The sequence below is a fragment of the Microtus oregoni genome, unplaced genomic scaffold (genome assembly GCF_018167655.1).
Source record: "Microtus oregoni isolate MIOR12 unplaced genomic scaffold, Mior012 000086F_ref0000336, whole genome shotgun sequence".
Taxonomy (NCBI): domain Eukaryota; kingdom Metazoa; phylum Chordata; class Mammalia; order Rodentia; family Cricetidae; genus Microtus; species Microtus oregoni.
This window is the reverse complement of record NW_024544552.1, coordinates 4671646-4699546: the sequence shown is the minus strand read 5'-3', so window position 1 is coordinate 4699546 and position 27901 is coordinate 4671646. Positions and strand designations below refer to the sequence as shown.

Below are 27901 nucleotides of genomic sequence, written 5' to 3'. Positions count from 1 at the left end.
GAAACCCTAAGACAGTAATAATCTACCAGGTAACTATAGATGAGAAATTGAAAGACTCAAGCGTGAAGGTTTTTAGTGTTAAGACGGGCTTTGAAGAAAACATACCAGCAGGAACAAAGAGAGAGAGAATTCCAGAGAAAAGTAAAACCACAAAGGTCAAAGAAGGTCAAAGCAAACAGGTCATCCTGGAGGGTTAGTAGGAATTCATTCTGGCCAGAGATCTGGGTACCCATGCGAACATAATGAAAAACGACTTTGAACAGGCACGGTAACACCAGATCAATGAGCTCCTTATGGCAAAACTATGAGGAACCCCTGAAGGATTTTGAGATGAGACATGACAGAACTAAGGCTTTAGTGGGTGACCCAAAGTGGTGTCCTCTGTGGATGAGATGAGCTCCCAGCTTTCCACTGCATGACTGCTCTCTTTGGGGACAGGTAGATGTGCGTGCGCCAGGCACAGAGGTCCGTCTTATACAATGTGAAGGGGTCCTCTCACTGCAATTGGGAGGTAGACCCTCTATGGAGCTCTCAGGGTGCCCAGCCATTCAATTAAATGCAGAGAATCTGGGACAGATTTCTTAAGTGAAAATCATAAATCAATACGATCTCTTTCAATAAACAATCTAGCTACTGAATCCCCATCAGCCTCTCAGCGGGATTCGGTTGTTTTGTTTAGAAGCAGCCAAACTCTTACTTAAATTAAGTGTCATCCTCCTAAATGAAGACCAGATGTGTGAGCCAACAGAGACATCTAATCAAGTTTGAAGAAAGGATTGCTGTAAATGAGAAAACCGAGGGAGGCTGGGATCCAACTGAGCAGGGCAGGTGCTAAGGGGGCAGTTGGACCAGGGAAGGTCACTTGGCAAGGGAAGGGTGATGCTGTCCTAAAGCCCAGACAAGAGGGCCTAAGTGGGAAAGCCACCTCTGGTTTTCCTCTAGGCAGCGAGAATTCCAGCACTCTTATAAACCCCAGCCAGGAGGGTCCATCTTTTACTTTCACCTCCAAGTCCACTGAGAACACTGCCCCAGCCGAGTTCCCAAATCAGGTGAGAAATCTTTGCTATAATCGTCACACTAACCCGGGCTAACCTATTCCAGAGAAGGCCTGAACCAAGCCTGATGTATCTTCAGCCTTTTGCTGCCTCAGCCCCTAAAACCTCCCGCTTGGCAGCGAATAACAACTTAGTCCACCACAGAGAAGAAGTGGAGTTTTGAAGACTCCTCGGCTCCTCGATGTATCATCTTCACCGGGACCTCGTCTTCGTTTTTGTCTTTCTTGTTGGGACAGGCTTTTACAGTGTAGCACAGGCTTGTCTTAAACTCCTGACCATTCTGCCTCCACCTCCTCAGTGGTGGAATAGCAGGCATGAACCACCATGCCTAGCTCGTTTTGTTTTGAGGAAGGAATACTCATGAGCATGTGTCTGTGTGTGTGCATTTGAGGGACCATGCTCACAGTGTACATACATACAGGCCAAAAGTGGTCGTTGTCTTCTGTCATCCTCCACCTTATCTGTTTAGTGTTGGTTTAGTGGGTTTTTTTTTTATTTGCTATGTTTTGTTTCAGAGAGGGTCTCCTGTAACCCAAGCAGGCCTTGAACTCACTATGTAGCCAAGGGTATCTTTCCGCAGCTGACCCTCCCAGTTTTGACTTCCCAAGTGCTAGGATTATAGCTATATGACACAATGCCTAGTTTATCCAGTATTGGGAATCAAACCTGGAGCCTCATGCCTGAGATGTAAGAACTCTACGAAGTGAACTATACCCCCAGCTCCCCACCCTATTTGTGGGACAGAGTTTCTTCACTAAATCGGAATCTTGTTCATAGACTGGCTGACCAGAAAGCTCAAGAGATCCGCCTGTCATTGCCCTGCCCCCTCCCCAGCACAGGGGTGACAGATATCAACCACACGGAAGCCAGAAATCCAAGCTCAGGCCCTCAAGCTTGCACAGCAATGTCTTTACCCACAAAGTCATATCCCCAGCCCCTCCTTTCGGTTTTTCAATGGAGGAAGGAAAGAGAAGGGAGAGGGTAGAAAAGGTGTGTATCCAGGCCCCCACCAGTTTCTGAGCCCCAGCAAAAGGTCCGGCCCATGGATTTCTAGCCTGACTCTGTCTCCACAGCTGTACCAGCTGATGTCACAAAGCTTGGCTGTGACCCAAGAGGAACAGGTTGTTGTGGAAGTTCATACCTAAGCAGGCCAGCTCAACAAGCAGCCCCGAGAAGTGTGGAGGGCTGAGACTCGTTTCAGCAGGATAGGCCTAATGTGGACCAGTTCTGATTCTATGCAGGACCAGGCCTAGGGAGAGGTCACACCCACACTTGGCAAGAAACACGCACTGACTAAGTAGCAGAGGCTCCCCATGGGGCAACCCAGCAGCTACTTCTATCTGCCTTAGAGGGGCAGCACAGCGGTCAGGAAGCCAAGTTCTAGGTCCCAGATCTGGGCAGTGACCAATAGAGCAATGCTGGGCAGGTTGCTTCTCTTCCAAAGCAACTCTGTAAGTATGGTGAATTTCCTGTGGGAAAACACACAGAGCAGCGCCTCTCCTGTAACACCTGCTGTCAGGGATGTGTGTGGTACTGATGCTTTTTAACTAGATACTTGGATGCTGATATGGCTCAGCAGGTCACCTGGAAGAAAGAAAGCCATGCCAGGAATCATGCAGGGTTCAGGCCTATAATTCTACTACACAAGAGGATGAGGCAAGAAGGTTGCTAAGAGTGCTAGGCCAGCCTACTCTACAAAGTGAGATTCTGATTCAGATATCAATAGATACACATATACAGACAGACAGAGATGATAGATGCATAACACATATTTACATACATACATAAATACATAGAATGATAGATGGAGAGATATTCATACATACAGAAGACAAAGATGCACATGTGCATATATACATACATAGATACATAGGATGATAGATGGAAACAGATAAGAGGCAGACAGACAGACATAAAAGCATAGATGATAGACAGATGATACCTACATACATACACACATACATACACACACATACATACATACTTGTTCAAAAGAAATCCACCCCCTAGTCTTGCTGTTTCCTGATTTTTCTGTGAAGTGACTTTCAGGCTCATATTTCTAAAATTCAACTCATATATATGCCCACGCTAGTCAACTTCCTCCCCTCCCAGTTCCTCTTGGGCCAGAATAAACAAAGACCCACTTGGCTCCACAAGTGATAGAACAAGGCAAAAGAAGACAAGGTGACAACTGACAAAGATATATGCCAGCAGACTGTGTCTGATCTAATCCCCCTTGCTGGGAGAGGCTGAGGCAGTGGGGGAATATGTGAAATGGAAGGCAGGTGGGGAGGGACAGTGGCCTGGTGGGGGTCTTGGGGGGTCCAGCTTGCCTTTGTAAACAAAACAAAAGTACAACACACTAGCTCTTCCTCAGCCCACAGTCACCCCGCAGTAACCTATCAGGACAAGCGTCTTTGGTAAGCCAAGACCCAAACCACTAATTCCCTGGCCCCCTGCCAGCTCTCCCTGTGATCCAGGCCTGGCGCTCAGCAAGGAAGCTCAGGGGGAAGCTAAGGTCAAGCTCCCTCAATGGCTGTTTTCGGGAGGCCAAAGGCAGGTGAGAGCTCACCTATTTAATTAGCCAGCGGGCATGAGATGAAGGAGAACAAAGAAGGTGCCAGGTCTCATCAGGAGAGTGAGCAGGTGAGGAGGGGCAGGGCACACTGCTAAGGGCACCAACATCACATTAGCAAGGTAACTACCACTGTAGACAACGGGGTTGAGAGGGATGTGGAGAAGCCATTTGTCATTCCACCGCCAACCACCGAGTGGTTAAAAGGCCTCTCCAGGGCTGTAGCTCTCATGGAGCCCAGAGAGCTTGCGGGAACAGCAGCTACTCAGTATTGTTGACACCGATTCAATACCAAGGGGCTGGGTATGCACAAGGTACACCGGGTGGGTCAGCAGTCTCTGCTCGGCAGGCTGTCAGTCTAGACTCGATGGGGCAACAGAGACGAGCCAGGGAAACACTACCAGACGGGGGCGTCCTCCTAGTCAGGGCCCTGAACAAATGGCTTGTGCTGCCAACTCCTATGGCACTCTGTGCCCAGCCGTCACCTAGCGGTACACACCCCGATGATTCACAAACCCCTCTGTGAGGTCTCTCACCGAACTCCTACCAACCATTCTCAAAAACTATTTCAACATCGGAGACAGCTGGGCAAGATCACAAGTCTTTACAGAGTGTGGTGTGGACATAAAAGACAAGAAAGCTACTTTGAGGGGTCAAGAGAAACTTGTAGATTTAAAAAAAAAAAAAAAAAAAAAAGGATACCAGAACTGGGCTCATGGAGAAAGGCAGAAGTTGAACTGGGTCCTGAGGAGACAGGCTTCAGCTACCCAGGAAAAGCTTCCCAGGCAGAAAGGAGGAGAAGGAGGAGGGAGCAGGAATATAAAGATGCTCCGCACCTTTCCTAGGGCCTGAGCTACCAGAAGAAGCTGATGCTCCTTGCTCAGAACTCGGAGTCCAATCAGGAGATGGCAAAGCATCACAAGTAGCTGTTAATGGAACAACGCCAATAGGACTACCCTCAGAGGATAGGCTGGGCAGCAGGGAAAGGATGGGCCAGAGAAGCGATGGTAAGGCACACTGATACAGAGGACCTCTGCAAGGCACACACTTGACCACTTCCTACACCCCAACCACTGCAGACATATGTGCAAAAATAAATAAATAAATAAATAAATAAATAAATAAATAAAAGGACAGGCCTCCCCTTTACTTGTAGAGGGGGAGAGAGATCTACATATTTGAGACGTATTTGTTTAGCAGGCAGTTTGGCATGGTTGGCTCGTGGGAAGACTAGAGATAGAGAAAGAAGGTGAAGACGACCCTGAGCTTGGAAGCTTACATTCTGGGTGGGCAAGATGACTTTCACTGGCATAAGCTGGAATATGTAAAAATTCAAGGGAGAAAGTTCAAAGAGGAGAAACTGCTGCAGAAATAATAAATCTGGGTTGTGACACACTAAATTCAAGGTGGCTTTGGAACACAAAGCGGGGAGGTGGTGCCACACAATATATGGATTTCAAGCTCTGAAAAGAAGTTTATAAAAATCAAATAAAATGGCCTTATTTCCATCTAGTGCTATGCACTGCCTGGCAGTGTTCCCAGATGGAAGGCAGACACAATGAGGGACACAGATGACACTGTCTGCCCAGACACTGGGGAATGAGGAGAGTCAGCCTGCTCTTGTAGGATCCCTGAGCCAGATGCCAGTCTTGGTTCCCAGTCACGGCAACACCACGCTCAACCTCTGCCATGAACTTACCAGCTCTGAGCTAGAGCAAGCTATTTAACCATTCTCTGCCTCAGTTTACTCATCTATAAAGTGGGTGATGGTTACACTCACACCCACACAGAGGGGTGGTGATTGACACTTCTGCAGTGCTCTCTGCCTATGGGTCAGATAGAGCAACATGGCACAGTGAAATCTAGACCCATGTCTGCTTAGACTCCACAAGAACAAGAACACGGAGCAGTGACTCCACTCCTATGACCCTTTTCTAAAAACAAACAAAAAAACAAAGCAGCAATACCCACTCCTGGCAGGGTTATTGGAAGCTAAGATAAAATCACAGTAGGAAAAAAAAAAAAACCACCTAAGCCACTGTGGAGAAGAAGGAAACCACAAATGGAGACCTCTCCACACAGGTCAAAAGAATGTGCTTCTCAGAAGCTGAGTCTTCACTGTGGTACCAACGCTATCTCATCAGGTAGCACAGCATCTTTATCCTATGGTGTGTATGATCCCAGGAACACTCTGGCCATATATCAAAACCACTGTCCTATGCTAGGTACAAAGGATCACCAGAGACCAGCCCGGGCTCTCAGAGTCTGGCTCAGAGAAGTCACAAGAGAAAACACTTTCTGGCTAAACACAGGAGTGAATTGCTAATGCATGTTATGACGTAGATGGGCCCTGGAAACATCTCATCCAGTGAACTAAGCAGAAACAGGTGACAACTCTGGCATAAGAGTTCACTTGTGGGAGGTCCCTGGAAGAGATAAATGAAGAGACGAGACCCAGGCCAGAGTTCCAGGCTGGGATGGGGTTACTGATTAATGAGCAGGGTTTATAACAAGGATAATGAAAGGCTCGGGATATTGACAGTGGTAAAGGACACAGAGTATTGTGGTGTATTTAAACCCACTGATATGTATACTTACATATATTTAAAACAAAAATACCTTTATACATGAATGTGTATTTAAGGCCAAAGAGGTCACCAAAGTAAGCATGTACCATGTCACCTGCTGCCAAAGCCAGAAAGTTGAGCGAAGGACCCCTCAAAAGGCTGCTTAGTGTAGCAGCCACTAACTGGCATTCGGTACTTACTCTTTCTACAGCAGACAGACTTTGCCAAAAGGATACCCAAATGCCAGGTTTGGTGTTGTTCACCAATAGTATCAACTACTCAGCAGGCTGAAGCAGGAGGATCATGTGAGCTTATAAGTTCAGAACCAAAGTGAGACCTTGTGTCAAGAAAAACCTCCCGTTCCAAATGAAGCGGCTTATCTAAGAAAGCAGACTGAGCTGGATGCATTCAGGCATTCCTGCGGAAACTCAGAGATAGCCCCGCTTGCTAAATATGTAAGGCTTTAATAGAGCCAGTGCCTTATTTAAAAGCAACTGTATGTTTTGTCTTGACGACTCTGGGCTCTAATAAATCATCTCTGCTCTAGTTATTTTAAAAAACCATTCCTGTGTTGGTATAGTGACTCACATTTAATCCCAGCACTCAGGAGGCAGAGGCAGGCAAATCCCTGGGAGTTCAAGGTCAACCAGATCTACAGAGTGAGTTCTAGGATGGCCAGAGCTACACAGTAAGACCCTGTCTTAAAAACACAAAACAAAACAAACAAAAAATGGAAAATAAATTACTGAATTCCTCATGTTAGAAACATACCTGAATTAAGTGACTTTTTCATTCTGGTTCAAATTTAAGGAAAGATAAGTGTTATTCATGTGCAATCCAGGTACTCAGTAGGCTCTTAGGGAATTAGCTTCTCTTGAGATGTGACTCGCAGGGAAAATTCCTACAAATAACCGCCCATTCCAGCTCAGGTTTCTACGCCGCCATTCATACTTCCCCCCAGGCTGCTCCTTGAACCTAGAAACCTATCCTCTGCTCCAGCGTTTAGTACTTACTGTTCCCTCTGTGGGAAATGTTCTTCCTGCAGAGAACCAGATGGCTCATTCCCTCTCTACCTACTCACATAACCAAGAGGTCTTCCCCAGCTAGCTATACAGAAATGGCACACAGTCTCCCTCCTGGTACTACCTAATCTCATTCTGCAGAGAATTTCCATGTGATTCTGTATGTCTAGTCTCTCCTTCTGTTCTTTCTCAGCCATCAGAATGTAAGCTTCATCCAGGTAGGAACTTCCTTTCTTAAGACTCCAAAGCCTAAAATAATGTTGGCTCAGAAGTGGAAGTCAATATCTCCCTCCCAACGAGTAAGGGAAAAAAAAAATCAAGGTTGGCTGTCTGTGCATCAGTGCTTCTGTTGATGAAAATGCCTGCCTCAGCATCCCTAGGGATGCCAACTTGTGTCCTTTGGTAGAAAGGAAGACAGCTGTAACATGCTGCTGAAGTGTTTTCTTAAGTTTAAACAAAGCTAAGCCCCTTTCAAAGAGACCCAGAAAGACAAACACCCAGTATTTGATAGACTTGTGTCTAGTACTTCAAAAGTATAATGTGGAATACTAGCCAGTAACAAAGAGAAATAAAACGGCGAAGCATGAAAACCCACAGGGGTACTTTGCAAACACTGAAAGGGGCCAGACACAAAAGCCCACATAGTCTCTGAGACCATCAGTAGGAACTGTTCAAACTAGGCAAATCCATTCAGGTAGGAAGTAAATTGGTAGATCCGTGGGGCTGGGAGTTTGGGGAGATTGGGAGATGAGATATCAGAGGTGCAGAGTTGCTAGAAGCAACGGTTTTCTGGTAGAGCACTTGTCCAGAATGAGGGAGGCCCTGAATTTGATCCCCGGTGCTACAAAAGTTTCAAAAATTCAATAGCGGTTCAGAGTTTCCTTTGGGGGGAAAATAAGTTCTATAATAACAGTTGTACAACGCTGCATATGAATATATAGTGGATCCCACTGCTAAAATTGTTTAGTATGTGATGTACAAATTATAATAGCATATGAAATATATCTCAGTAAAGTCATCACCTAAAAAAGTATTGACAAATTATAATATCATTTAAATATGTAAAACATAGTCTAGATATAAACTACTTATGCATACAGGCCTTAATAGATTCATAATTTAAACCCAAGTTATATTATGTAACCAATAAATTCAAATAAGTCAGAGAAAACTTTGCACTGAGATCGCATCACTGCTCTCAGCAGGGATCCACAGCGGATACCTTACCCGAGATCTCTGGAGTCCAGAATAAGCAGACTCCAGACTCAGCAGTGTTACTCAGAATGTCCACCACCAGGACCCCACAGGCACTAACAAGTCAAAAAGCATAGCAAAAGCAACAAAAACAAACACTTAGCAAGCAACCCAAATGGCCATGGCCAGGCGTGGGCTGCTGCCAGTCCTATATACTGCCTACTGTGCCAAGAGCCCACAGATCTGTTTACCTTATGAAAATTCATTACATACAGATGAAGAGCTCTTTTTTGAAAAAAGATTTATTATTTATTATTGTATATACAGTGTTCTGCCTGCAAGTATGCCTGCAGGCCAGAAGAAGGCACCAGATCTCATTACAGATGGTTGTGAGCCACCATGTGATTGCTGGGGACTTTACTCAGAACCATTGGAAGAAGCCAGGCTGTGGTGGCACAGGCACGCCTTTAATCCCAGCACTAGTTGGCAGAGGCAGGAGAATCTCTATGAGTTTGAGGCCAAACTGGTCTACAAGCGCTAGTTCCAGGACAGACTCCAAAGCTACAGGGAAACCCTATCTCAAAAAACCAAACCAGACCTAGGCCAGCTGGCCTTGGTGAGTTCCCGATAGAACATCCCCATTGTCTCAGTGTGTGGGTGCACCCCTCGTGGTCCTGAGTTCCTTGCTCGTGCTCCGTCTCCTTCTGCTCCTGATTTGGACCTTGAGATTTCTGTCCGGTGCTCCAATGTGGGTCTCTGTCTCGGACAATGAGGAATACTGAGAACTCAAGAACAATAGCAGTGGGTTTTTGATCCTACTGCACGTACTGGCTTTGGGGGAGCCTAGGCAGTTTGGATGCTCAATTTACTAGACCTGGATAGAGGTGGGCGGTCCTTGGGCTTCCCACAGGTCAGGGAACCCTGATTGCTCTTCGAGCAGATGAGGGAGGGGGACTTGATGGGGGAGGGGGAGGGAAATGGGAAGCGGTTGCGGGGAGGAGGCAGAAATCCTTAATAAATAAATAAATTTAAAAAAAAAAACAAACCAAACAAACAAACAAAAACTTCAGAACCTTTGGAAGAGTAGTCAATGCTCCTAACCTCTGAGCCATCTCTCCACCAGGCCAGCCTCATACTTAGCGATTCCCCTGCCTGTGCCTTTTAAGCACTGAAATTGCAGGTATGCAAAGGGCAAGGCATTCTGCTGCTGGTGGTTTGTTTTTGCAGAGCAGGGCTACCGTCTTTGTGCATACCAGGCAAGCCTTCTACTATTAAGGTGTAGCTTCCGCCTAGTACTGTCATTTAGGGCACACAAGTTCATGGGTCAGGCACGTCTCTTTGTACTGTGTATGCATTCACATATATCTGGTTAAATCTATCTACTGAAAAGACATCATATAAATTTTATTGATAATTAAACAAAGAATGAGGGGTTGAGTCTGTCCAAAGTCCTATGATCACAAGCAGAAGAAATGGGATATGAATTTCATTCTGCCTCATTTCATACTAGAAAACTTTCACAAGAGGGTGGGACCTTCCCAATGGCTAGAGCCCAATGCTCTAATTCACTGTGATGATAGACAGACTAACACCCCCAGGCCTACAAAGGTGCTACAGTCTAGACAGAATGACTTTGCGGGTGTGATGAGAAGATGAACCTGGCAGAGGAATAAGCTGGGATTCTTGGGGAAAAACAGAAGTGAGACTACAGAATGTGAGGTGATGTACTGATGGGAAGAAGAGGTCACAGGGGCAGGACTGCAGGCTGTGAAGATAGAATGGAGGTACGTGCTAAAGACATGGGCAACCTTTGGGCATACCCAACCTTTTGACATGTGACACCATGCTGTCATCTGAAAAGGTCACATTTGAAAACCACGCAATTAGAACAACAACAATAAAACTCTCGCTGTGTTGTAAGTTTATAACTGCATGTTAGGTCCCTTTCATAGATATCTTCAGCTGAATGTGCTCAAGGGACCACAGGTTGGATCCACTTTCCAGGATGCTGGAACAATATGAAGCAGGCTGTTCTCCAGGTCCTCCAGTAGGAAAGTGGCTCCATCAATGCCTTAGCAGTTCCCCATTTCAGGCTTCCGAGCCCCCAAAATGACAAGATGAGAAGTTGGAGCTATTTTAAGCCGTTGTATATAGAATGACTGGTTACTGTGTCCTCCTATGAAGTGAAAGGGCCAAGCTAACACAACAGTGTGGTACTTAGACTCTGAACTTGCAACAAAAATGAGAGCACTTAGTGACAAAGGAGCCCAGTGCTGACCAAGGCAAGCTACCAGGGAGAAAGATGATAAAGAGGCCACATTAGATCCACTGTCATGGGGAAAGGGACATGTAGACAGGACCCATACCAGTGCTGACCGAGGCAAGCTACCAGGGAGAAAGATGATAAAGAGGCCACACTAGATCCACTGTCATGGGGAAAGGGACATGTAGACAGGACCCATAGATCCAGTCACAGTCCTCAAAGCTACCAGTCCCCCATGAGCACCAAGAATACATCTAACTCAAGCCTTTCAAAGAAAGCACCCATGGTCTTTTATGGTTTTCCATCCTTTGGTTTTCCTTGAGAAAAGTTCTGGGAAAGCTAACAAAAGTGGCCGCTGCAGGGAGAGGTGGAGGACAGGGCCAGTTCCTGGTTATTAAGCCACTGACAACATATCCCACCTATGCAACCACACTAGAGGAAATCAAGGCACATTAGGTAGGAAACATCAATTCCATGTTGCACCATTTTGGAAGCCATTTGCAGTGTGGACCAGAATGCACCTAACCTGTGGTCAAAGTGGCCAATGGGAGCCAGGATCATGTGCTGGACACTAGGAGTGCAGTCATTCCTACGCTACCAGTGACCGGGTATGTGGCAGGAGCCTGAGAGAACAGAATGAGCCACTCAAGATGGCTTCCCTGAGGAAGGAACGCTAGCGCCGACAAGGCTGGCTGTTAAAAGCAGCAGGATGAGGAGCTCAAAACCTCAGGGTATTTATCTGCATGTATGAAATGCTTTGAAACCCAGAGGAAAGGTCTACAAAATGATAGCCATGAATATAAATAGCCCTTTATGGTTTAGAAAGCATTTTTTTCACGCACTATCCCAGATCCAACAATAGCACCAGAGAGACAGGATGAGAAGTAGCTTGCTGTCTTTTATGAACGAGAAAACGGAGATTAACAGCAGACAGCGGCCTTGCCAAGGTCACACATTAACTCAAGGGGAAAACTCCAGCCCAACTCTCATTACTCTTTGTTGAGAGCCCTCTCAACTATACTGAGTACCCTTCCCAAGGAGACTACAGTGAAGTGGTCGAGACTGGTGTTGACATTTGAGAACAAAGGACACAGGAGAGTTGGGCATCATGTTAGACACTGGAAGTTCAAAGGATAGTTGTGACAGGATGTGGTCCCGTCCTGCAGGACCAGACCTCTCGGAGCTGTGACAGCCTCGTCTCAGGAGCCATCTGTCAGCAGCACTTATCACTACTGGCTCATCTCTGTGCGCTCCCACAAAGGCTTTCCTGTCTCCCCCAAATTGGGTGTAATCTTCCTGCTGGACACACACCTTCTGAGCCTCTTTTCCATTTACTAATAATGTCCAGAACACATATTGCTGTGCATCATAGGAGGGAAGGCCAAATGAAACCATTATTGAAAGCATGGCGGAAGTTCCTCCAAGAACAGAGCTACTGCCAGGCACAGTGGCAAGCCTATGGGCCCAGCTACTCAGGAGGCTAAGGCAAGAGGATCACTTACACCCACAAGTTCAAGACCAGCCTAGATACCATAATGAGATGCCAGGTCAAATATTCAATTTGTCATATTCAGAAATTCCTTTTCTGAGTATATAGACTAAAAAATCAAAGTAGGTTCTCAAAGAGGCATTTGCACACCCATGCACACTCGGTACTCTTCACAATAGACGAGAGAGAAGCAAATTCCCATTAGTAGATGAATACCTAAGAAAAACGTGGCCTAACCACACAAATACAAGGAGGCCTTGGGACGGAAGGAAATCCTGACCCTATACCATATGGATGGACCATGAAGAAAGACATCATGCCAACATAAGGGCCAAATACTGCATGGTTCCTTTCTCATGATACCTTCAAAGTAGTCAAAACTGCAGAAATACAAGGTAGAAAGATGGCCACCTAGGGCTGGGGAGAGAAAGGATTGTATTTAATGGTTATAGCATCTCAGCTTCACAAGAAGGAAAAAAAGACTGGAGATCCTAGATGCAACAGTGAGAATACATTTAACTACTAAACTGTCCGCCTTAACTGCTGAGCCTTTGAAAACCCTTTGAAGAGCAGAATTTAGTGCTATGCACTTTTACCATCCATTTCTTAGAAGCATATTAAAAGGGGGGGGGGAATGTCTATGACCGAAACCATAAATTGTAAAATAATGTGAAGAAGGTGAAAAACCAAATGAGAAATGAACAGAGGGCAGAGGAAGCATGGCAGTCAATGATGAAGTCTGCATGTATTTGACTGCATCCACACTGGGGCATGAGGTTGGAGCTAAGCAAGAATGCATCTACCTACAAGACCTCAGCTCCTAAGAGGACCAGGGACACCATCAGACAGACCCATTCACTCCCTGAATGGATCCTCTGGGAAACATAACAGACTCACAGCCACTTCACAACACAGCTCTCCAGAGAAGACCAGGTGATGAGATCTACAGAGTTTAGCAATGATAGGCATGGTGCCCACACCTGTACCTGAGCACTCGAGAGACAGGCAAGGAGATCTTAAATTCAAGGTCAGACTGAGCTACACAGTGAGATCCTATCTCAAAAATATGAGATGAAATAAAATAAAATGAAGGCCTTGGCAAGGCATCTCACCAGTGAGGCTCTGATTCTTATCAATAGCTGCTCTCATCTCAGGACTACCTACTGCTCTTTGGCCAAGCCCTGAGGCCTGGGACTTCTAAGACCAGCAGAGTACCAGCAACCAAAGCCTGCCGTGTCCGACCCAGCATCAGCCAGGCACCACTCAACATAAAAGGACAGTGTCAGCTGTAGTCCTTTACACAGAAATCCCATGCCCTAGTTCTTGACAGCTGTAATTACAGCCCAAACAGCTTTTGAAAGGCAATGAGAAAGAAGAAAATAGCAGCCTGGACCCAGCAGTGAATTGTGGGGCTTAGGGTGGAAGACACACAATCACAGCTCTTACTTCTAATGGCAGCCAGTCCACACAAGCAACTGGACAGCCAGCCCAAACAACTTTCTAACCAATTAATTTCTCCTCCTAATAAAATGAGCTTGTCATTAAGCTCTGGAAACAGCTCCCACATGGGGGGGCTGGAGGAAGAGGCGTGCGGCTGCCAGAGCTGGCAGGTAATGGGAGAAAAGGAAACTGCCACATTCCAGTCCCAGATGCCTGCAGATCCCATGAACAGCTAGCGCCTCGCCATGTCTGGCTTGCCCCTGCTTCCAGGTAATGTTTTCCTATGCCTCTGCCCATCCTAAGTTGTGCTTCTGCCATGGGCTCCCTTTCTGTTGCAGTTATTTGGTTCCACCCAACTAGGGTCAAGACTCATAATCAGAATTCCAAAGAGCCCTCAGCGGGGAGCTAGGGGCCACGGCACAGTCTTGAGTACGAACCCTTAAGTGTGGAATACTCCCTTATACTGTGTGAATATATGTCGCTGTGATTGGTTTAATAATAAGCTGACTGGACAACAGCTGGACAGGATAAGGTGAGGCAGGAGAACCAAACTAAGGACACTGGGAAGAAGAGTGTAGAAAGAGGAGTCACTAGAAAAACACAAAGAGGAAAAGGATGTACAAGATGAAAGAAAGGTAATGCCAAGTGGTAAAATGTAGATTAATATAAATGGGTTAAGTTGTAAGAGTTGGCTAGTAACAAGCCTGAGCTATTGGCTGGGCATTTATAATTAGTATTAAGTCTCTGTGTAGGTTATTTGGAACTGGCAGCCAGGAAAGGAAGTCCACTTACACCCAAGCTCTTGTCCTCATACACGAAATGTACTAAGAACATTCTCACCTCATCTAAAGTAGCTATAAATAATATATTCAATATCAAAATATCTAAAAATTCACCCCACACAGAAGTAACCGTTACTATTGGGGGAGCTACTGCTTTCACACTGATGGTAATATCAGCAACAGCCATTCCCTCCCTTATCAGTCAAACATAAATAAAAGAGGACTTTGGTGAACACCCAGAGTGCGGGCCGCTCCAGGCCCAATCTTTTGATCATAGCAGCAGTGAACACAACTCAGGGCTTCAGCTTCTATCCAATAGGGGGGCAAAGGAGGACTGAGGCTCTGTGCCGCAGATCTGCAGTCAAAGAGGGAGTAAAACTTACAACTTTTCCATGAGACCAAGTGGTAAGTGACAGAATGGCCACTTGCCCATTTCTGGGCCCCCATGACTTCTCATGACACCATCCTCTGATGCTGTGACCATTCAGTAACATCAGATTACTCTCATCAAAGTACTTTAGGTTTCCTAATTACCAAATCCATGAAGACAGCACTGTTGTCTTCAATATAATAATAGTATCAATAAATTCACCTTGGTAAAGAAGAAAAGGCCGAATGACTGGGAGCATCATTGAGCCACACAGAAAGCCAAGGGCAAGCATGTTTACACTCCCCCAGCACTGATGTCATTGCATTGAGGCTTCTGTTGACAGGGTAAAGAACCAGCTCAAAGGAAAACTAACCTATTGTGTTTTTCCTCGTAGGTGAACAAATCATTCCAAAGAACAATGACCCAAACCAGGCTGCACCCGGAGATGGTCAACCCAGCCATGCTAACACCAGCTCCTGTCAGAACACACTCACAATACACCTCAGCTATCCCAAGCCCACCTCCAAACTGCACAGTTCTCTCATTCTGGTGTCCCTTGATTCAGGGAGCAGAGTCAGAAAGCAGTGGGTTGCCATGTGTAGCAAACTCTCCCAGGAGATACAGGAAAGAGTGGCAGGGGGTTGGGCGAGCACAGCATCCAAAAAGGTTGACACATTCTGAAGCCTCAAGCAGCTGACCAAATAAGGTTTGTTGAAATTTCATATCCACTTAAAATTCCAAGCAAACCTTCTATTCTGTGCCACAATCAATTACTTTTAAAAATGTTCTGATCAACTACTAGAAACTCACTAAAGTTTGTTCAACCTTTTACCATTCTCCTTCACTGCCTAGCCAACCATCACACACACATGGTGGATGGAAGAGCTTCCAGACAAGAGACAGGGAGGATGGCACTGCTCAGACATCACACCCATTCCAACCTTTGGCCCCTATTGCACAAGTCACAATAGTCTCCCAGTGGTGTCGGAATATGGACTCTGGGGCCTGGAAGGGTGCAGCCATCCATTCTGCCTCTCAGCTCTGGCTGAAAAGGCAAGCGGCAAGGAAGCTTGACTCCAGGGTCATACGCAGGGGCCACTCACCCGGATTCTGCGCATGGCAGCCACGATCTCCACCCTGCTGTTGGGTCTCGGCACATCCAAGCTTCCCACGTACTGTGGAGAAGAAGCAAAGAGAGAATGAGAAGGGGAAGGACATTGTCCCCAACCACAGAACGTCAGGAGTTCAAAGACTCTGAGGCCGCACGCTTTATCTCCCCATTTTACAGAAGAGGAAATTAAAAGCCCAACGGGTATCATCTCCTTTGAAATAGTTTCTAGTTTTTAATAAATAAGCAAGTTAACCAGAAATTACTGCTTCCATTTCCATCTTCTTCCCAAGGTAGAAAGGCCCGTGTTGGCTAAGAAGGCATCTGAATAGGAAAGGCTCTTTATAGGGATTCTTGTCAACATCTACATGGCAAAGTAGGTGGCTTTTTCCTTTATCTCCCTTCAATTTCTTCATCTATAAAATCAAATAAATTAACACACACACACACACACACACACACCTCTCTTACATAAAAGTGCTTGCAAAAAAATAAAAATAAATGCACTTAGAGAAAAATAAATACTTTTGAAGTTGTTTGTTGTTGTTACAGGTAATTTTTTTTGCTTTGTTTTGTTATTGTTTGTATTTTTACAGGACTTCACTCTTAAATCTAAGCTGTAGCCTATTATGTAGCCCAGGCTGGCCTGGAGCTCATGTAGCCCAGGCTAGACTGAACTCACAGCACTTCTCCTGTTTCAGCCTCCCAAGGGCTGTGATTGCAGCCTGAGCCCCTATATCTGGCTATTATTTTTAATTATTAGAATTTTACTGAGTTATCCCTAGACATATTGGAGACCTCTGACATTTTGTTAAGCTCCTAAATGGAGAACAAATGGACTACTAAATTTTTTATGTAAAATTTTTTTATCTAATTGTACTTTTATTAACTTTTTTTTCCAAAACAGGATTTCTCTGTGTGGCAATCCTGGCTGTCCTGGAATTCACTTTATAAACCAGGCTGACCTCGAGCCCTCAGAGATTCGCCTGTCTCTACCTCCCTGAATTCTGGGGATTAAAAGCGTGTGCCACCATGCCCCGCCAATTGTACTTTGTATTTATCTTTGGTTTTGGAGACAGACTTATCATCTAACTCAGGCTGACCTAAAAATTGCCTATTCTCCTGTCTCAGCCTCCTGAGTTGGAACTACACACACACATCCCACACCTGCCCGTGATTATACTTAAAAATTACCCACCAAACCAGACTGTGTTCATGTTAATGTTTAACATGAAATTCCTTGCTAAAAACTAATCAAATAATGCAAAATTAAGGAAAATAAAAAAGTCCCCACTCTCAACAGGTTAGTACCAGTCAGTCTTCTTTTTCTGTTTGCCAATAGGCATAAACTCAAACTATTAGTTCTACAGAAAAAAAAGGTTAGATTATTCATGACTTTAAACACAGCCTAGGTATCTGTCTATGCCCATGCGTACAGGTGGGTCATAAGGAACATAACACCTCTTTTCCCAATGGATCTACCACACGAGATTGCAGCACTTCCCTGAATCATCTCATCTACAGATCCGAGAATTAGCTAAGGAGTCAGCCTTGGATAGCTTGCTATGTACCTAAGCAAAGATTGCATTGATAAAAATAGAAATGTTCAAAAGATAACTCCCGTGGTTTCAAGAAAAGAGAGTTTTCCCCAAAACTTGGAGCTAAGGACTGGTTCCAGTTAAGAGAGTTTCACAAATGACACTGGGAACAAGCGGATTTCCCCTAGTATTGACCAACAGCTTCTGTTGACACACTGAAGAATGAAGTTCCCAGCAGCAGATCAGGTGGCTGCAGTCTGGCCCCTGGGGGAGCCCACCAAAGTACACAGGCTAATTGGCACAGGACCTTGCACCTTGCTGAGGCAACAAAGCCCCTAGATCGAATGTGCAGCCATGGCTTCTCTGTGATTAGCAATTCTCCCCAGTGAGCTCTGCTGGAGCTGCCAGGGCAGCAATATGTCAGTGACCTATGCAGCCAGGGATGGCATGACACCATTCATGATTGCCCAATTACAAACGTCCTCCAGGCCAGGGAAAGTGTCCACGATCTCTCTCCTGCCTGTTCCATGCTGCTCTGCCCTGAACCCATAGCAGTCAGAAACATAAACCTTCTGAGGCTCAGTTCCTCCACAATCATATGAAGGCCAAGGCCTCAGCACTCAGCAAGGCCATCCATTGTACAGGAGCCTGAGGGGAAGAGGAGGTACATATCCTTGAATCACTGCCAGCCCAGAAGGGAAGCTGCTAACCACAGCGCCTGGCTACTGTACCCCAGCCCACGTCCTTCCTAGGGAGGGGTGCTGCTGGACTGGTAATACTGGAACAGTGAGGAAACTGGGGGGGGGGGATAATGTGGGATACCCTTCTGTATGATGTGTTTATGTTTTATTACCATTAGTTAATAAAGAATCTGCTTTGGCCTATGGCAGAGTAGGATATTGCTAGATGGGAAATCCAAGCAGAGATGAGAGAGAAAGAAGGCAGAGTAGTGGGATTCGCAAGAAGACATGAGAAGCAAGATGTGAGGTAACAAGCCAAGAGCCTCAAGGCAAAATATAGAATAGAAATGGGTTAATTTAATTTATAAGAGCTAGTTAATAATAGCCTTAGCTAATAGGTCAAATGGTTTGTAATTAATACAAGTTTCTGTGTGATTACTCCGGACTGAACAACTAGGAAACAAAAGCGTAGCCTCCAGTTATGGAGGGGGGCACATAGGGGGACACAGCACAGGACAAGGAGATGTAACGTAGAGAGAAGTAGTTCCCCAGCGAGTGTCCCTATTCACACCCATTTTCACACTCCAAGGGCCTGCCTCACTCCACCAGCCCCTACCCAAGCAGCACACACCTACACACGCACTTGCTATACGCATGTGTGTGTGTGTGCTGACATAACTCTAACACACACCCACTCATACTGCACACCCACTAACTCATCCCAGTCACACCACACGCCCACTCTCTCCTTCCTTGCAAAGAAAAATCACAAATTTGCCTTCCCGAAAGTGGGCCTGCAGGAGCCAGCGCAGCTCCGTCAAGCTGCACCTGAGGGTCCACTGAAGAGATTAGAAGGATACACACGAAGGGGCACGCTAGTCTACCTCTCCCAGATGAAAGCTAAAGATCCACATTAACAATGTCAATCAAAATGAGAGCCATGATGCCAGGGAAGGAGAGAGGTCAGAAAGCCAGCGCCTCAGGCCAAAGCAGAGGGTGTGAGCACCGCAACCACCTTCCTTTCAACCACAGCCAAGTAAATGTACCTGACCTAACCACCATCACCCCCACAGCTAACACTTCTATCCTGAGCAGGTCAAGAGACTGTCCACATCTGCCCCACTTGCCTGAGGGTCAGCTCATCCTGCTAATCGCTCATTTTTGGTGGTCAAGTTCACGTCATTTTTAGAAGAAACTGAACTAGGCTAGGACACCCCACCCCCACCACCCCATTCTAGACCAGAAAGGTGATTCCCAGGCTGAGTTAACAAACTGCTGCTCTCCCTTGCTACCTTTCTCTGATGGTTGGGGGAGGGGTTACCAACTTGAAATCTCCTTCCCTTTACCTGCATTTAATGAAGAAGCCTTGTTCAATACCTAGAAATTAAAATCCTTTCCAAAATGGCAACTGTTTTCTTCCCTTCAGCTCCCCACATCACATCCCTCCCATCATCCCCCTCGCCCTCCTCACTCTGGACAGTCAGACAAGGCTGGAACTCAGGCTTCATCCTTGAAGGACTTCTCCCCGATTGTTACAGTTCATGAGTTACTGAGACTTGTTCATCTCTGTCCCTTTGGGGATGGAGAGATGGCTCAGCAGTTAAGAGCAATGGCCACTTTTTCAAGGGACCCAGGCTTGATTTCCACCACCCATGTGATGGATCGTAACCATCCATAACTCTAGTTCCAGATGATCTGATGCTCCCTTCTGGCTCCTGTGGGCACTAGGCATGCACGTGGGACATTAGCATACAGGCAAGATACTTGTACACATAAAATTAATTAAAAAAAAATCTTTAAGAACCTTCCATGATGGCTTGCACCCGCTCTGAAGATGACAAATAGTGGTCTCAATGTGGCCTTATGGTCCATGTGGCCCAGCTTCATGTTACACCAGGGGACTCCAATGACTCCATCCTCACATATACCTTACTTCCTCCTCACATGCTTTTCCCTGCACACGGAACACTCCTGTCTCTGCCTAATTAAACCGGATCCCCACTCTCCATCCCTGACTTCTAAGGAAGCTGAACTCTTACCTTGAAGACTCCATAACACCCTACAACTCTCTTTTGAGGCATCCACACGGGACTGCATACATGTATTCATGGGCTGAACATGCCCATGACTTGTACCTCTGGTCGAGGTGCAAAGAAGATGTCCAAAACTCATCTGCTTGACCGTCATCTCACAAGAACGGATGTCTACTTGTCCCGGATGCTTACGGGAGAATCTCTCTGCTTGGGGGAGAGATGAAGGGAAAGGCCTAAGCACTGGCTTCTGCCTGGAATTCCAACACTGACATCACTGCTCTGCTTCTCAGTATCAGCCACCCCCTTCCATTCTATTGTGGCTTCATAATACACCTGACTGTCATCTAGATGTGTGATGTGGATCAAAGCCAGGTACTCCTGAGTACCATACACGATCCCCAGCTTACCAAAGGACAGTGGTATATTAAACCCTGAAGCGGGTGGGTTTCTAAGCACCTGGCTTTTTATACATCTACAGAATCCTGTGTCCTCCTCCTTCCAGGAATCCCTGCTGCGAAACATGACATGGGGACTCTATTCAGAGCAGCTACCACAGAGCAGAGGGAGGACTCAAGTAAAAGAGTTTAAAAATACCGCAGCTTACAACGTTTTCATTATTATCTAAAATGAAATAAAAAGCCCAAGAACTCCAAAAGAAAAGAATATCAGGTGTGGTAACTCATAGTTTTCAACTTAGCACTCAGTAAGCTGAGGCAGGAGGATGACCATGAGTGTGGGGCCAGCCTGGTCTACTGAATGAGATTTTATCTCAAAGACATTGAAAAAGAAAAGGGAATAATTTAAGGGCAATGCAAACTGGATAAGTAATCGTGATAATGAGGGTGAGACAGGTCTTTTATTTGCAGCTTCAGGTTTCGGGTAAGCAGGAATTAACTTCATAGAAGATTAACAGAGCTTCAAATGCTTTTCTGCAAATTTCTGGATAACTTCAGCCTGGGTACCACACGACTGCCTTGTGAAGTACTTCTATAGTCCTGATCCACCTTATTTCCCAGAGATTCACTCCTGTAGACGGCCAAGAACTGAACTGCCTTGTCTCCTCGCATGTGAGTGATAATGCAAACAGCAAAAAGACAGAACTACTTGTCGTACCCACTCATGGAACGCTCACCACCCACAGATCCCTGTGATGTCTGCCATCACCCTCCCCTGGGGGATCCCTCTGTTGACAGAGCTCACGTCAGATGTCTCCAGAGACGAGGAAGAAAGTTCAGAGCACAAAGATGAACACTGCATGATTCTACTTCTGGTAGAATCGAACCAGCAGGTACCAGACCAAGCCTCGCATAGACACTGGTCTAGGGGAGGTCTGTATAGTGGTCAACTGTGTGTTAATGAGGTGATTAAGAAGAGGGTGTATGGGAACTCTGCTTCAGCCCATGAATTTTCTGGTGTGTGAACCTAAATGGACTTTTAAAATTAACTATTCATTAGAACAGTAATAATTTGATTGTTCTGGAAAATCCAAAACCAAGACGAGACTGGCAGGTCTCCAACTCCAGAGAGGAAGTGTGCTGGGGACACATGGGTTCTGGCCTGACATCACCATCACAAAACGATGGTGATTTGTCTGGAAACAGAGTTAGGGTTAAAGAGCAACCAATTCAACTCTTGAATTGGTTCAAGGAACAAGAAAACATCCAGAAAGCAGGATCTTCCAGCATGATCTGTTTTTTTTTTTTTTTAATCCAGTGGTTGTTCAGCAGAAGCAGGGCCACCCCAGCAGGACACAGCTCCACCAATGAGCCAAACATAAAGGTTCCTGGTGCTGCTGTATTTCCAGTTCTCTTCTCTCTGAAATGTTCTAGAGTCTCAACCCAGTCTCTGCCACGAGGTGCCATAATAGCCTCCTCCCTTTACAGAGAGTCAGCTCTAACAGAGCCAGCCAGTGACAGTAGACAGAAGGTAGCACATCCCTCCCCGGCCTCCAGCTTCTAGTGCAGGACCCGCCCCACTGTATTCTTCAGGAACCTTTCTCTGAGAACTCCAAACCAGGTCTGCTTTCGGTGCTGTGCACCGCCTATCTCCTCTCATCCCTCTGGTCTCCTAGCCACAGCCTGTCCTCTCTCTAACCCACACATACAAAGTCATGTGACAGCCTGCATGTGGCTAGAACTCACCAGCTGGAATGGACCATCTCTGAGTTTCGGGATCTATCCCATGTTCTGATATCCTACAGATGAGCAGAGTCACAGGGAGTTGTAGGAGTCACACCAAGGTTCTTAAAGAAAAGCGTTGAGAACTCACAAGAGTTTAGCTCAGTAGGGTCATCCTGCTGGAGTGAAGGAACACACACTACTGTGACCCCAGCTGAAACCTCTCTTCTTATTACCCTGTTCGCATCTTTCCCCACACGCTCTGCAAGGGGAGTTGTATCTGCTTCGCACGGTTCCTATCTTCCCCAATACAGTGTGAGACCCTATCAGGACCTTGCTCTTATTCTCTACTCCAGTTCTTAGAACAAAGTCTAGAAAAGGAAGCCTCAACTATCCCCTGGGCTGGGCATGGTGACATATACACTTGAGACTGAGACAGGAGTATTACTGTGACTTCAAGGCCAGACTTTGGTAAAGAGTGAAACTAAGCCAGCCTAAGCTACAGTGAGACTCTTGCCCTGACCCCTGTCCCACAGTCAATAAATAAATAAAAATAAAATGCAATAACAATAAGGAATGCTCCACTGAACCAGTGCAGGAGAAAGGGAGCCCACTGGAGTCAAGCACTCAGCCCAAGGACACACTCCTGCAGGCCCGTGGCTCTGCTCCAAAGGGAAAGCCCTTCCTGCCTTCAGATCTGCTCTGTGTGCAGTTGAGTGACCTGCTGAGCTAGACTGCCAATGTGACCTGGGCCACAGTTCTCGCTTCATTTACCATGGAACAAAGCAGCATTAACCACAGCGGCCGGAGCAGCCCAGATTCCAGAGCACACTCAGAGAATGACCTTCTAGTAACTGCTCTGGGGGAGGGGAGGGAAGAGAAAAGATGCTGCACTTAGGGCCCCACTTCCACTTCTGAGGCCTGCAGCATTGGTCCCTGGGTGCTGAGGTGCCAGGGACCTGGGGAGCAATAAGACATACACCACAGTCCTTTCCGCTACAGTCAGGTCCAAGCCTCAGTACCCAAACCTGCCCAACTCTCTGTGCTCACAGGTATGTGCCTGTACACACACACACACACACACACACACACACACACACTTGCACATACACACCCCGGAAAAGCTTCAAATGCAGCTGTACACCACATCTTTATTTACTTTTAGTCAAATCACTTATCTTTCTTCGTCTCTCCTCTAGTCACTCAAAAAGGCAAGCATTATGTGAAACCGGTCTGATGTGACTGTCACTATTGATTCACAGCAAAACAGTGGGACAAATGAGTATGTCAGAGATCGCCATAGAGTCCTTATTCCTCACATTTGGGGCTGGGTGTAAATTAACTGTGGTGAGCTGTCTTTAGGCTAATGCTATGCAATCCTCTAAGAGGGACAGAGGCAGGACAGAGCTATCAAGGGACTGTCTCTTAGTCACCATTAATAAAAGCTTAGGAATGCTGGCCTGGTTATTCTTTATGAGGACTTGACAGGTAAAAGCTGTAAGACAGAAACTGCTCTGGATTTTCAGCTACTGGATGGAAGCCTCTGTGCTGCAATTAACATCCCTGGATCTTGTCACAGATGCAGGTATGGGGCAAAGGCCAGGGCAGCATCCTGGGCAGGCAGCACTCTCCACCTGCCCCAAGAGCTGCCTGCCCACCCAGAATTCTCACTTGGTCAGCAGGGAAGAAGAGAACGTTTAGAGCATGGGGAAGAGAAACGCGGACACAAGCTGCACAAAAGTCAAATTCCCTGTGAAACAACCAGTCAATCGGGAATGCGGACATGAACCAGGAACACTTCAAAGTGACAGAAGCCAGGTCAATAGTGTAGCTTAAATAGCAGCCTGCAACGGCATTTGATCCAACCCTTCATTTTCGTACAGGGGGAGATTGTGACTTAGAGATAGCATAGAACCATAGCTTTTGAGTGGCAGAATCAGAAAACAGTGTGGGTCCCTTCCTCTATCCCATACTCCAACAGGAAATAAAAGCAATCAGGAAGAACATGGCCCAGTGCCCCACTAAGGCATGATTCACTGCATTGGATGTAAATTAAGCTGGATAAGGATATGTGTGCACAGACATTCACATACTAGTGAGGTCAAAGCCAGTGAGAAACTGCAGAGCACTGAGGTATATGAGCAAAGGGCAAAGGATCCTTATTTGGCCACCTTAGGGGTGGAATGAAGATACTCAGCAACGAATATGGAGTCATGTCACTAAAGGAGAGGAGAGAAGGGGTCCTACTATTACAGAGGAACACAGAACCCAAGGAGGTAAACAATGAGGAGACCGAGGACAGCACTAAAAACAACCTCTTCTGCAAATAAGAATCAAATATTTAGTTTTGGGAAGGACCAACATTCTAGTCAACCAAAGTCTAAGTTTTCAAGCTTCTGTTTTATCCCTGAAGTACATCTAGTGTGTGTACTGCCTACATGCTGAACCTGTCCTAGGAACATCTAGCGTGTGTACCACCAACATGCCAGACCTGTCCTAGGAACAAATTAGACAATACCTGCTGAAGATGGAAGTCGGTGGTAGAGTGCTACAATCAAAGTTACATCATTTATAAAATGCACAATGGTAAGGAGATTTTCATTTTTTAATTGGTTGAGAGGCGAGTCTCCTAAATGTTTTAATCTTATTCACCCCCATAACTCTTTCATCTCCTTACCCCTCCCCTTCCTTATCTACCCAACTTTCTGTCATTTTAGAGGTTATTTTTTTTCTCTTTGGTGTGTGTGTGGGGGGGGGTTGTTTGTGGTTTTCCTTTCAGGACCAATTTGTGTTGTCCAAAATATTTTTGGATGTGTGGTCTTCCACTACAGAATGGCCAACTTACCAGGAGCTATAGTCTTAGAGAAAGCTGACCACTTCCCTCTTAGCAGCTAGCAATTGCCAGTCACTCCATGGCTAAGGGTGGAATCGTATGTCCAACTCCCTTCTCTGTGCTGATATTTGGTCTAGGCTGGAGGCATTGTTCTTACATTACCATGTCTTTGTCCTGAGCATAACGAGACCATGAGGACACATAATCTGTGGCTGTAAAGCTCCCTCTTTGAATCAGCATTGACTAATGGGAGCATGGGGCAAAGTGAGCCAAAGTGCCAGAAAAGTGAGCCAAAGGGCAAAGCCAAGACATTAGACTTCACAGAATCACTGTGCATTAACAGGGAGTGAGGGAATGGGGTGAAGGATACAAGCAGATAGCATCACCAGTGACCAGACCACACAGATAACTGACAAACGTCCTGACTCACCAACCCTCCTCCTCAGAGAATGACCACATGTGACATCGTTCACAGGACAGACTCAGCTGGAGGGAGGCAAGCAGCTTGCCTCCTCTCTGAGCCGTGACAAGAAAAGCTTTCCTAAGACTGGGGATATGGGGACTTCATTGATCAGTCATCAGCCTTGATGCTAAATGAACCCCTGCATCATCCCCAGACAACCAGCAGGTAAAACCGCAGAAACATCAAAGCTTTCTCTATTTTAAGCTCTCTTGATTAGAAGTCTCCCTCAAGTCTATCATGCACTGCCCTAAATTAAGAATTCAATGGACTTCCTCGGGATCAGAGAAACCACTAATTATCCCCTTCCATGTATAAGCAAAAAACACAGTGATGACCCTGTGAGAAACAGCCCCGCCCCACTGCTATACCTTGTTGAGTCTCTGAAGGTGACTTTCAGGATTTTCCTGATACTTTCTTTCCCTCATCGAAATGAAACTTCTACCGTTAGCAATGACTGTCTGAAATCTTCAAGAAAGTACCACCCAAACTAGTCCAGCAACATGTAAACAGGATTATTTACAATTGCCAAGAGGTGTTTATGTCAAGAAGAAAAGGTTTGTTCAATACACATTAAAAATAATAAATCTTCATGGAAGAAAGGACAGAAGATCATGCATGTGCTACTCTCAAAGCGCAATGAAAACGAATTTGACAAAATCCAATATCCTTTCATGATTTAAAAAAAAAAACAGGCAATAAACTAGAAACAGAAAGGAAATTTCCCAATCTTAATAAAGGGCATTTATGAAAACTCTATGACACATCTAATGTGAAAGACTGAACATCTTTCCATTAAGAAGAAAAGGGTGGAGGGAAAGGACAGGAAGAGACTATCCAATGAGAGTATGCACATCTGTGTCCCAGGCACTCAGAGGCACAGGCAGGAGGATCAGGAATTGAGGCCAGCCTGGGCTACATAGTGATTTCAGAACAAGACAACAATGCCCACCTCATCACTTCTATTTGGTACAGGATTGGAAAGATGACTCTGGAAATAAAAATCAAATAATCTATATTTATAAGTAATAATTTCATATGCAGAAAACTCTAAGAATCCACCAAAAGTAAGGTATTGAACAATAAATGAGTAGATTCAAAAAAAATTAAGGATATAACCCCATCTGCTACATTATCAAAAAGGACACAATGTCAGGATTAACTCTATCAAGATTTATACACTGAAAATTATTAAGTGTAATTGAAAGTATAATTGAAAAAGATACAAATCAACAGGAAGACATTCCACGCTCATGAGTTAGATTTAAACCACTAAGATGAGATATTTCCCAAGTAGGTCTACTGAGGAAGGGTAATCCCTAGCAACACCTCACTTGTCTTTCCTGCAAAATTAGCCAGTCAGTTCTAAACCTCATGTGGAAATGTAAGGAACCTAGAACAAAGAAAACAATCTTAACAAGGGACAATGCCAGGGGATTCAAAACCTAATTTGACTGGCAATCAACAACACAGTGTGACTTTGCATACAGTCATGAATGCAGGTCGAAAGAGTAGAAGAGTCCAGAAACAAGTCCTCATGGTCATAGCCAGCTCATGTCATCTCACCATGCAGCCCAGGCTGGCTTTAAATTCCTGATTATCCTTGTGATAATAATGCTATGTCAACTGGACACAAGCTAGAGTCTTTGGAGAGGAAGGAAAGAAAATGTCACCATAAATTCAGCTGTAGGTAAGCCTGTAAGGCATTTTCTTAGTTAGTGATTGATGTGAGAAGATCCAGCCCATTGTAGGTGGGGCCACCCCTGGAATGGTAGTCCTGGGTTCTGTAAGAGAGTAAGCTGAGCAAGCCATATGGAGCAAGCGAGTAAGCAGTTGTCCTCCCAGGCCTCTGCATCAGCTCCTGCCTCAAGGTCCCTGCCCTGTTTGAGTTGCTGTCCTGACTTCCTTCGATGATGAACAATGATGGGAAGGGTAAACCACTTTTCCTCCCCAAGTTGTTGCTGGTCATTGTATTTTATCACAGCAGTAGTAATTCCAACTAGAACACTCCTGTCTTCCATATCCTGCGATTACAGACTTGTACCCCCACACCCAGACCATCAATTGACTTCTGACAAGAGAGCCAAGACAAGTTCATTTGTGAAAGAATGGTCTCCTACACTGGTACTTGGAACACTGAATAGTCACATGGGAGAGAATGAAGTTGGACCTCTCCTGTGAACCATGTGCAAAAGCTAATTCAAAATATATCATGCATTTAATTTAACATTCTCAGAAGAACACAGAATCTGAGTGAATGGTTGCCTAGATACAACAATGAACAAAGGAACAAAAGAAGACTTAGCTGAAATGAAAAACACTGCTTTGACAGAGTTCACCAGGACATCAAGAAAATATGGGCTGGGCAACATGGC

The 27901-nt window shown here is 45.6% G+C and overlaps 1 protein-coding gene across 3 annotated transcripts in view; it reads right to left on the bottom strand.

The window, feature by feature from the left end:
- LOC121442107 (carboxyl-terminal PDZ ligand of neuronal nitric oxide synthase protein-like) overlaps positions 1-27901 on the bottom strand; it is a 289142-nt gene that overhangs the window by 198614 nt on the left and 62627 nt on the right. For all 3 annotated transcript variants that reach the window (XM_041643580.1, XM_041643581.1, XM_041643582.1), the window contains exon 2: positions 15861-15932. In XM_041643580.1, the coding sequence (XP_041499514.1) occupies positions 15861-15932 (72 nt within the window). The remainder of the gene's footprint in view (positions 1-15860; positions 15933-27901) is intronic.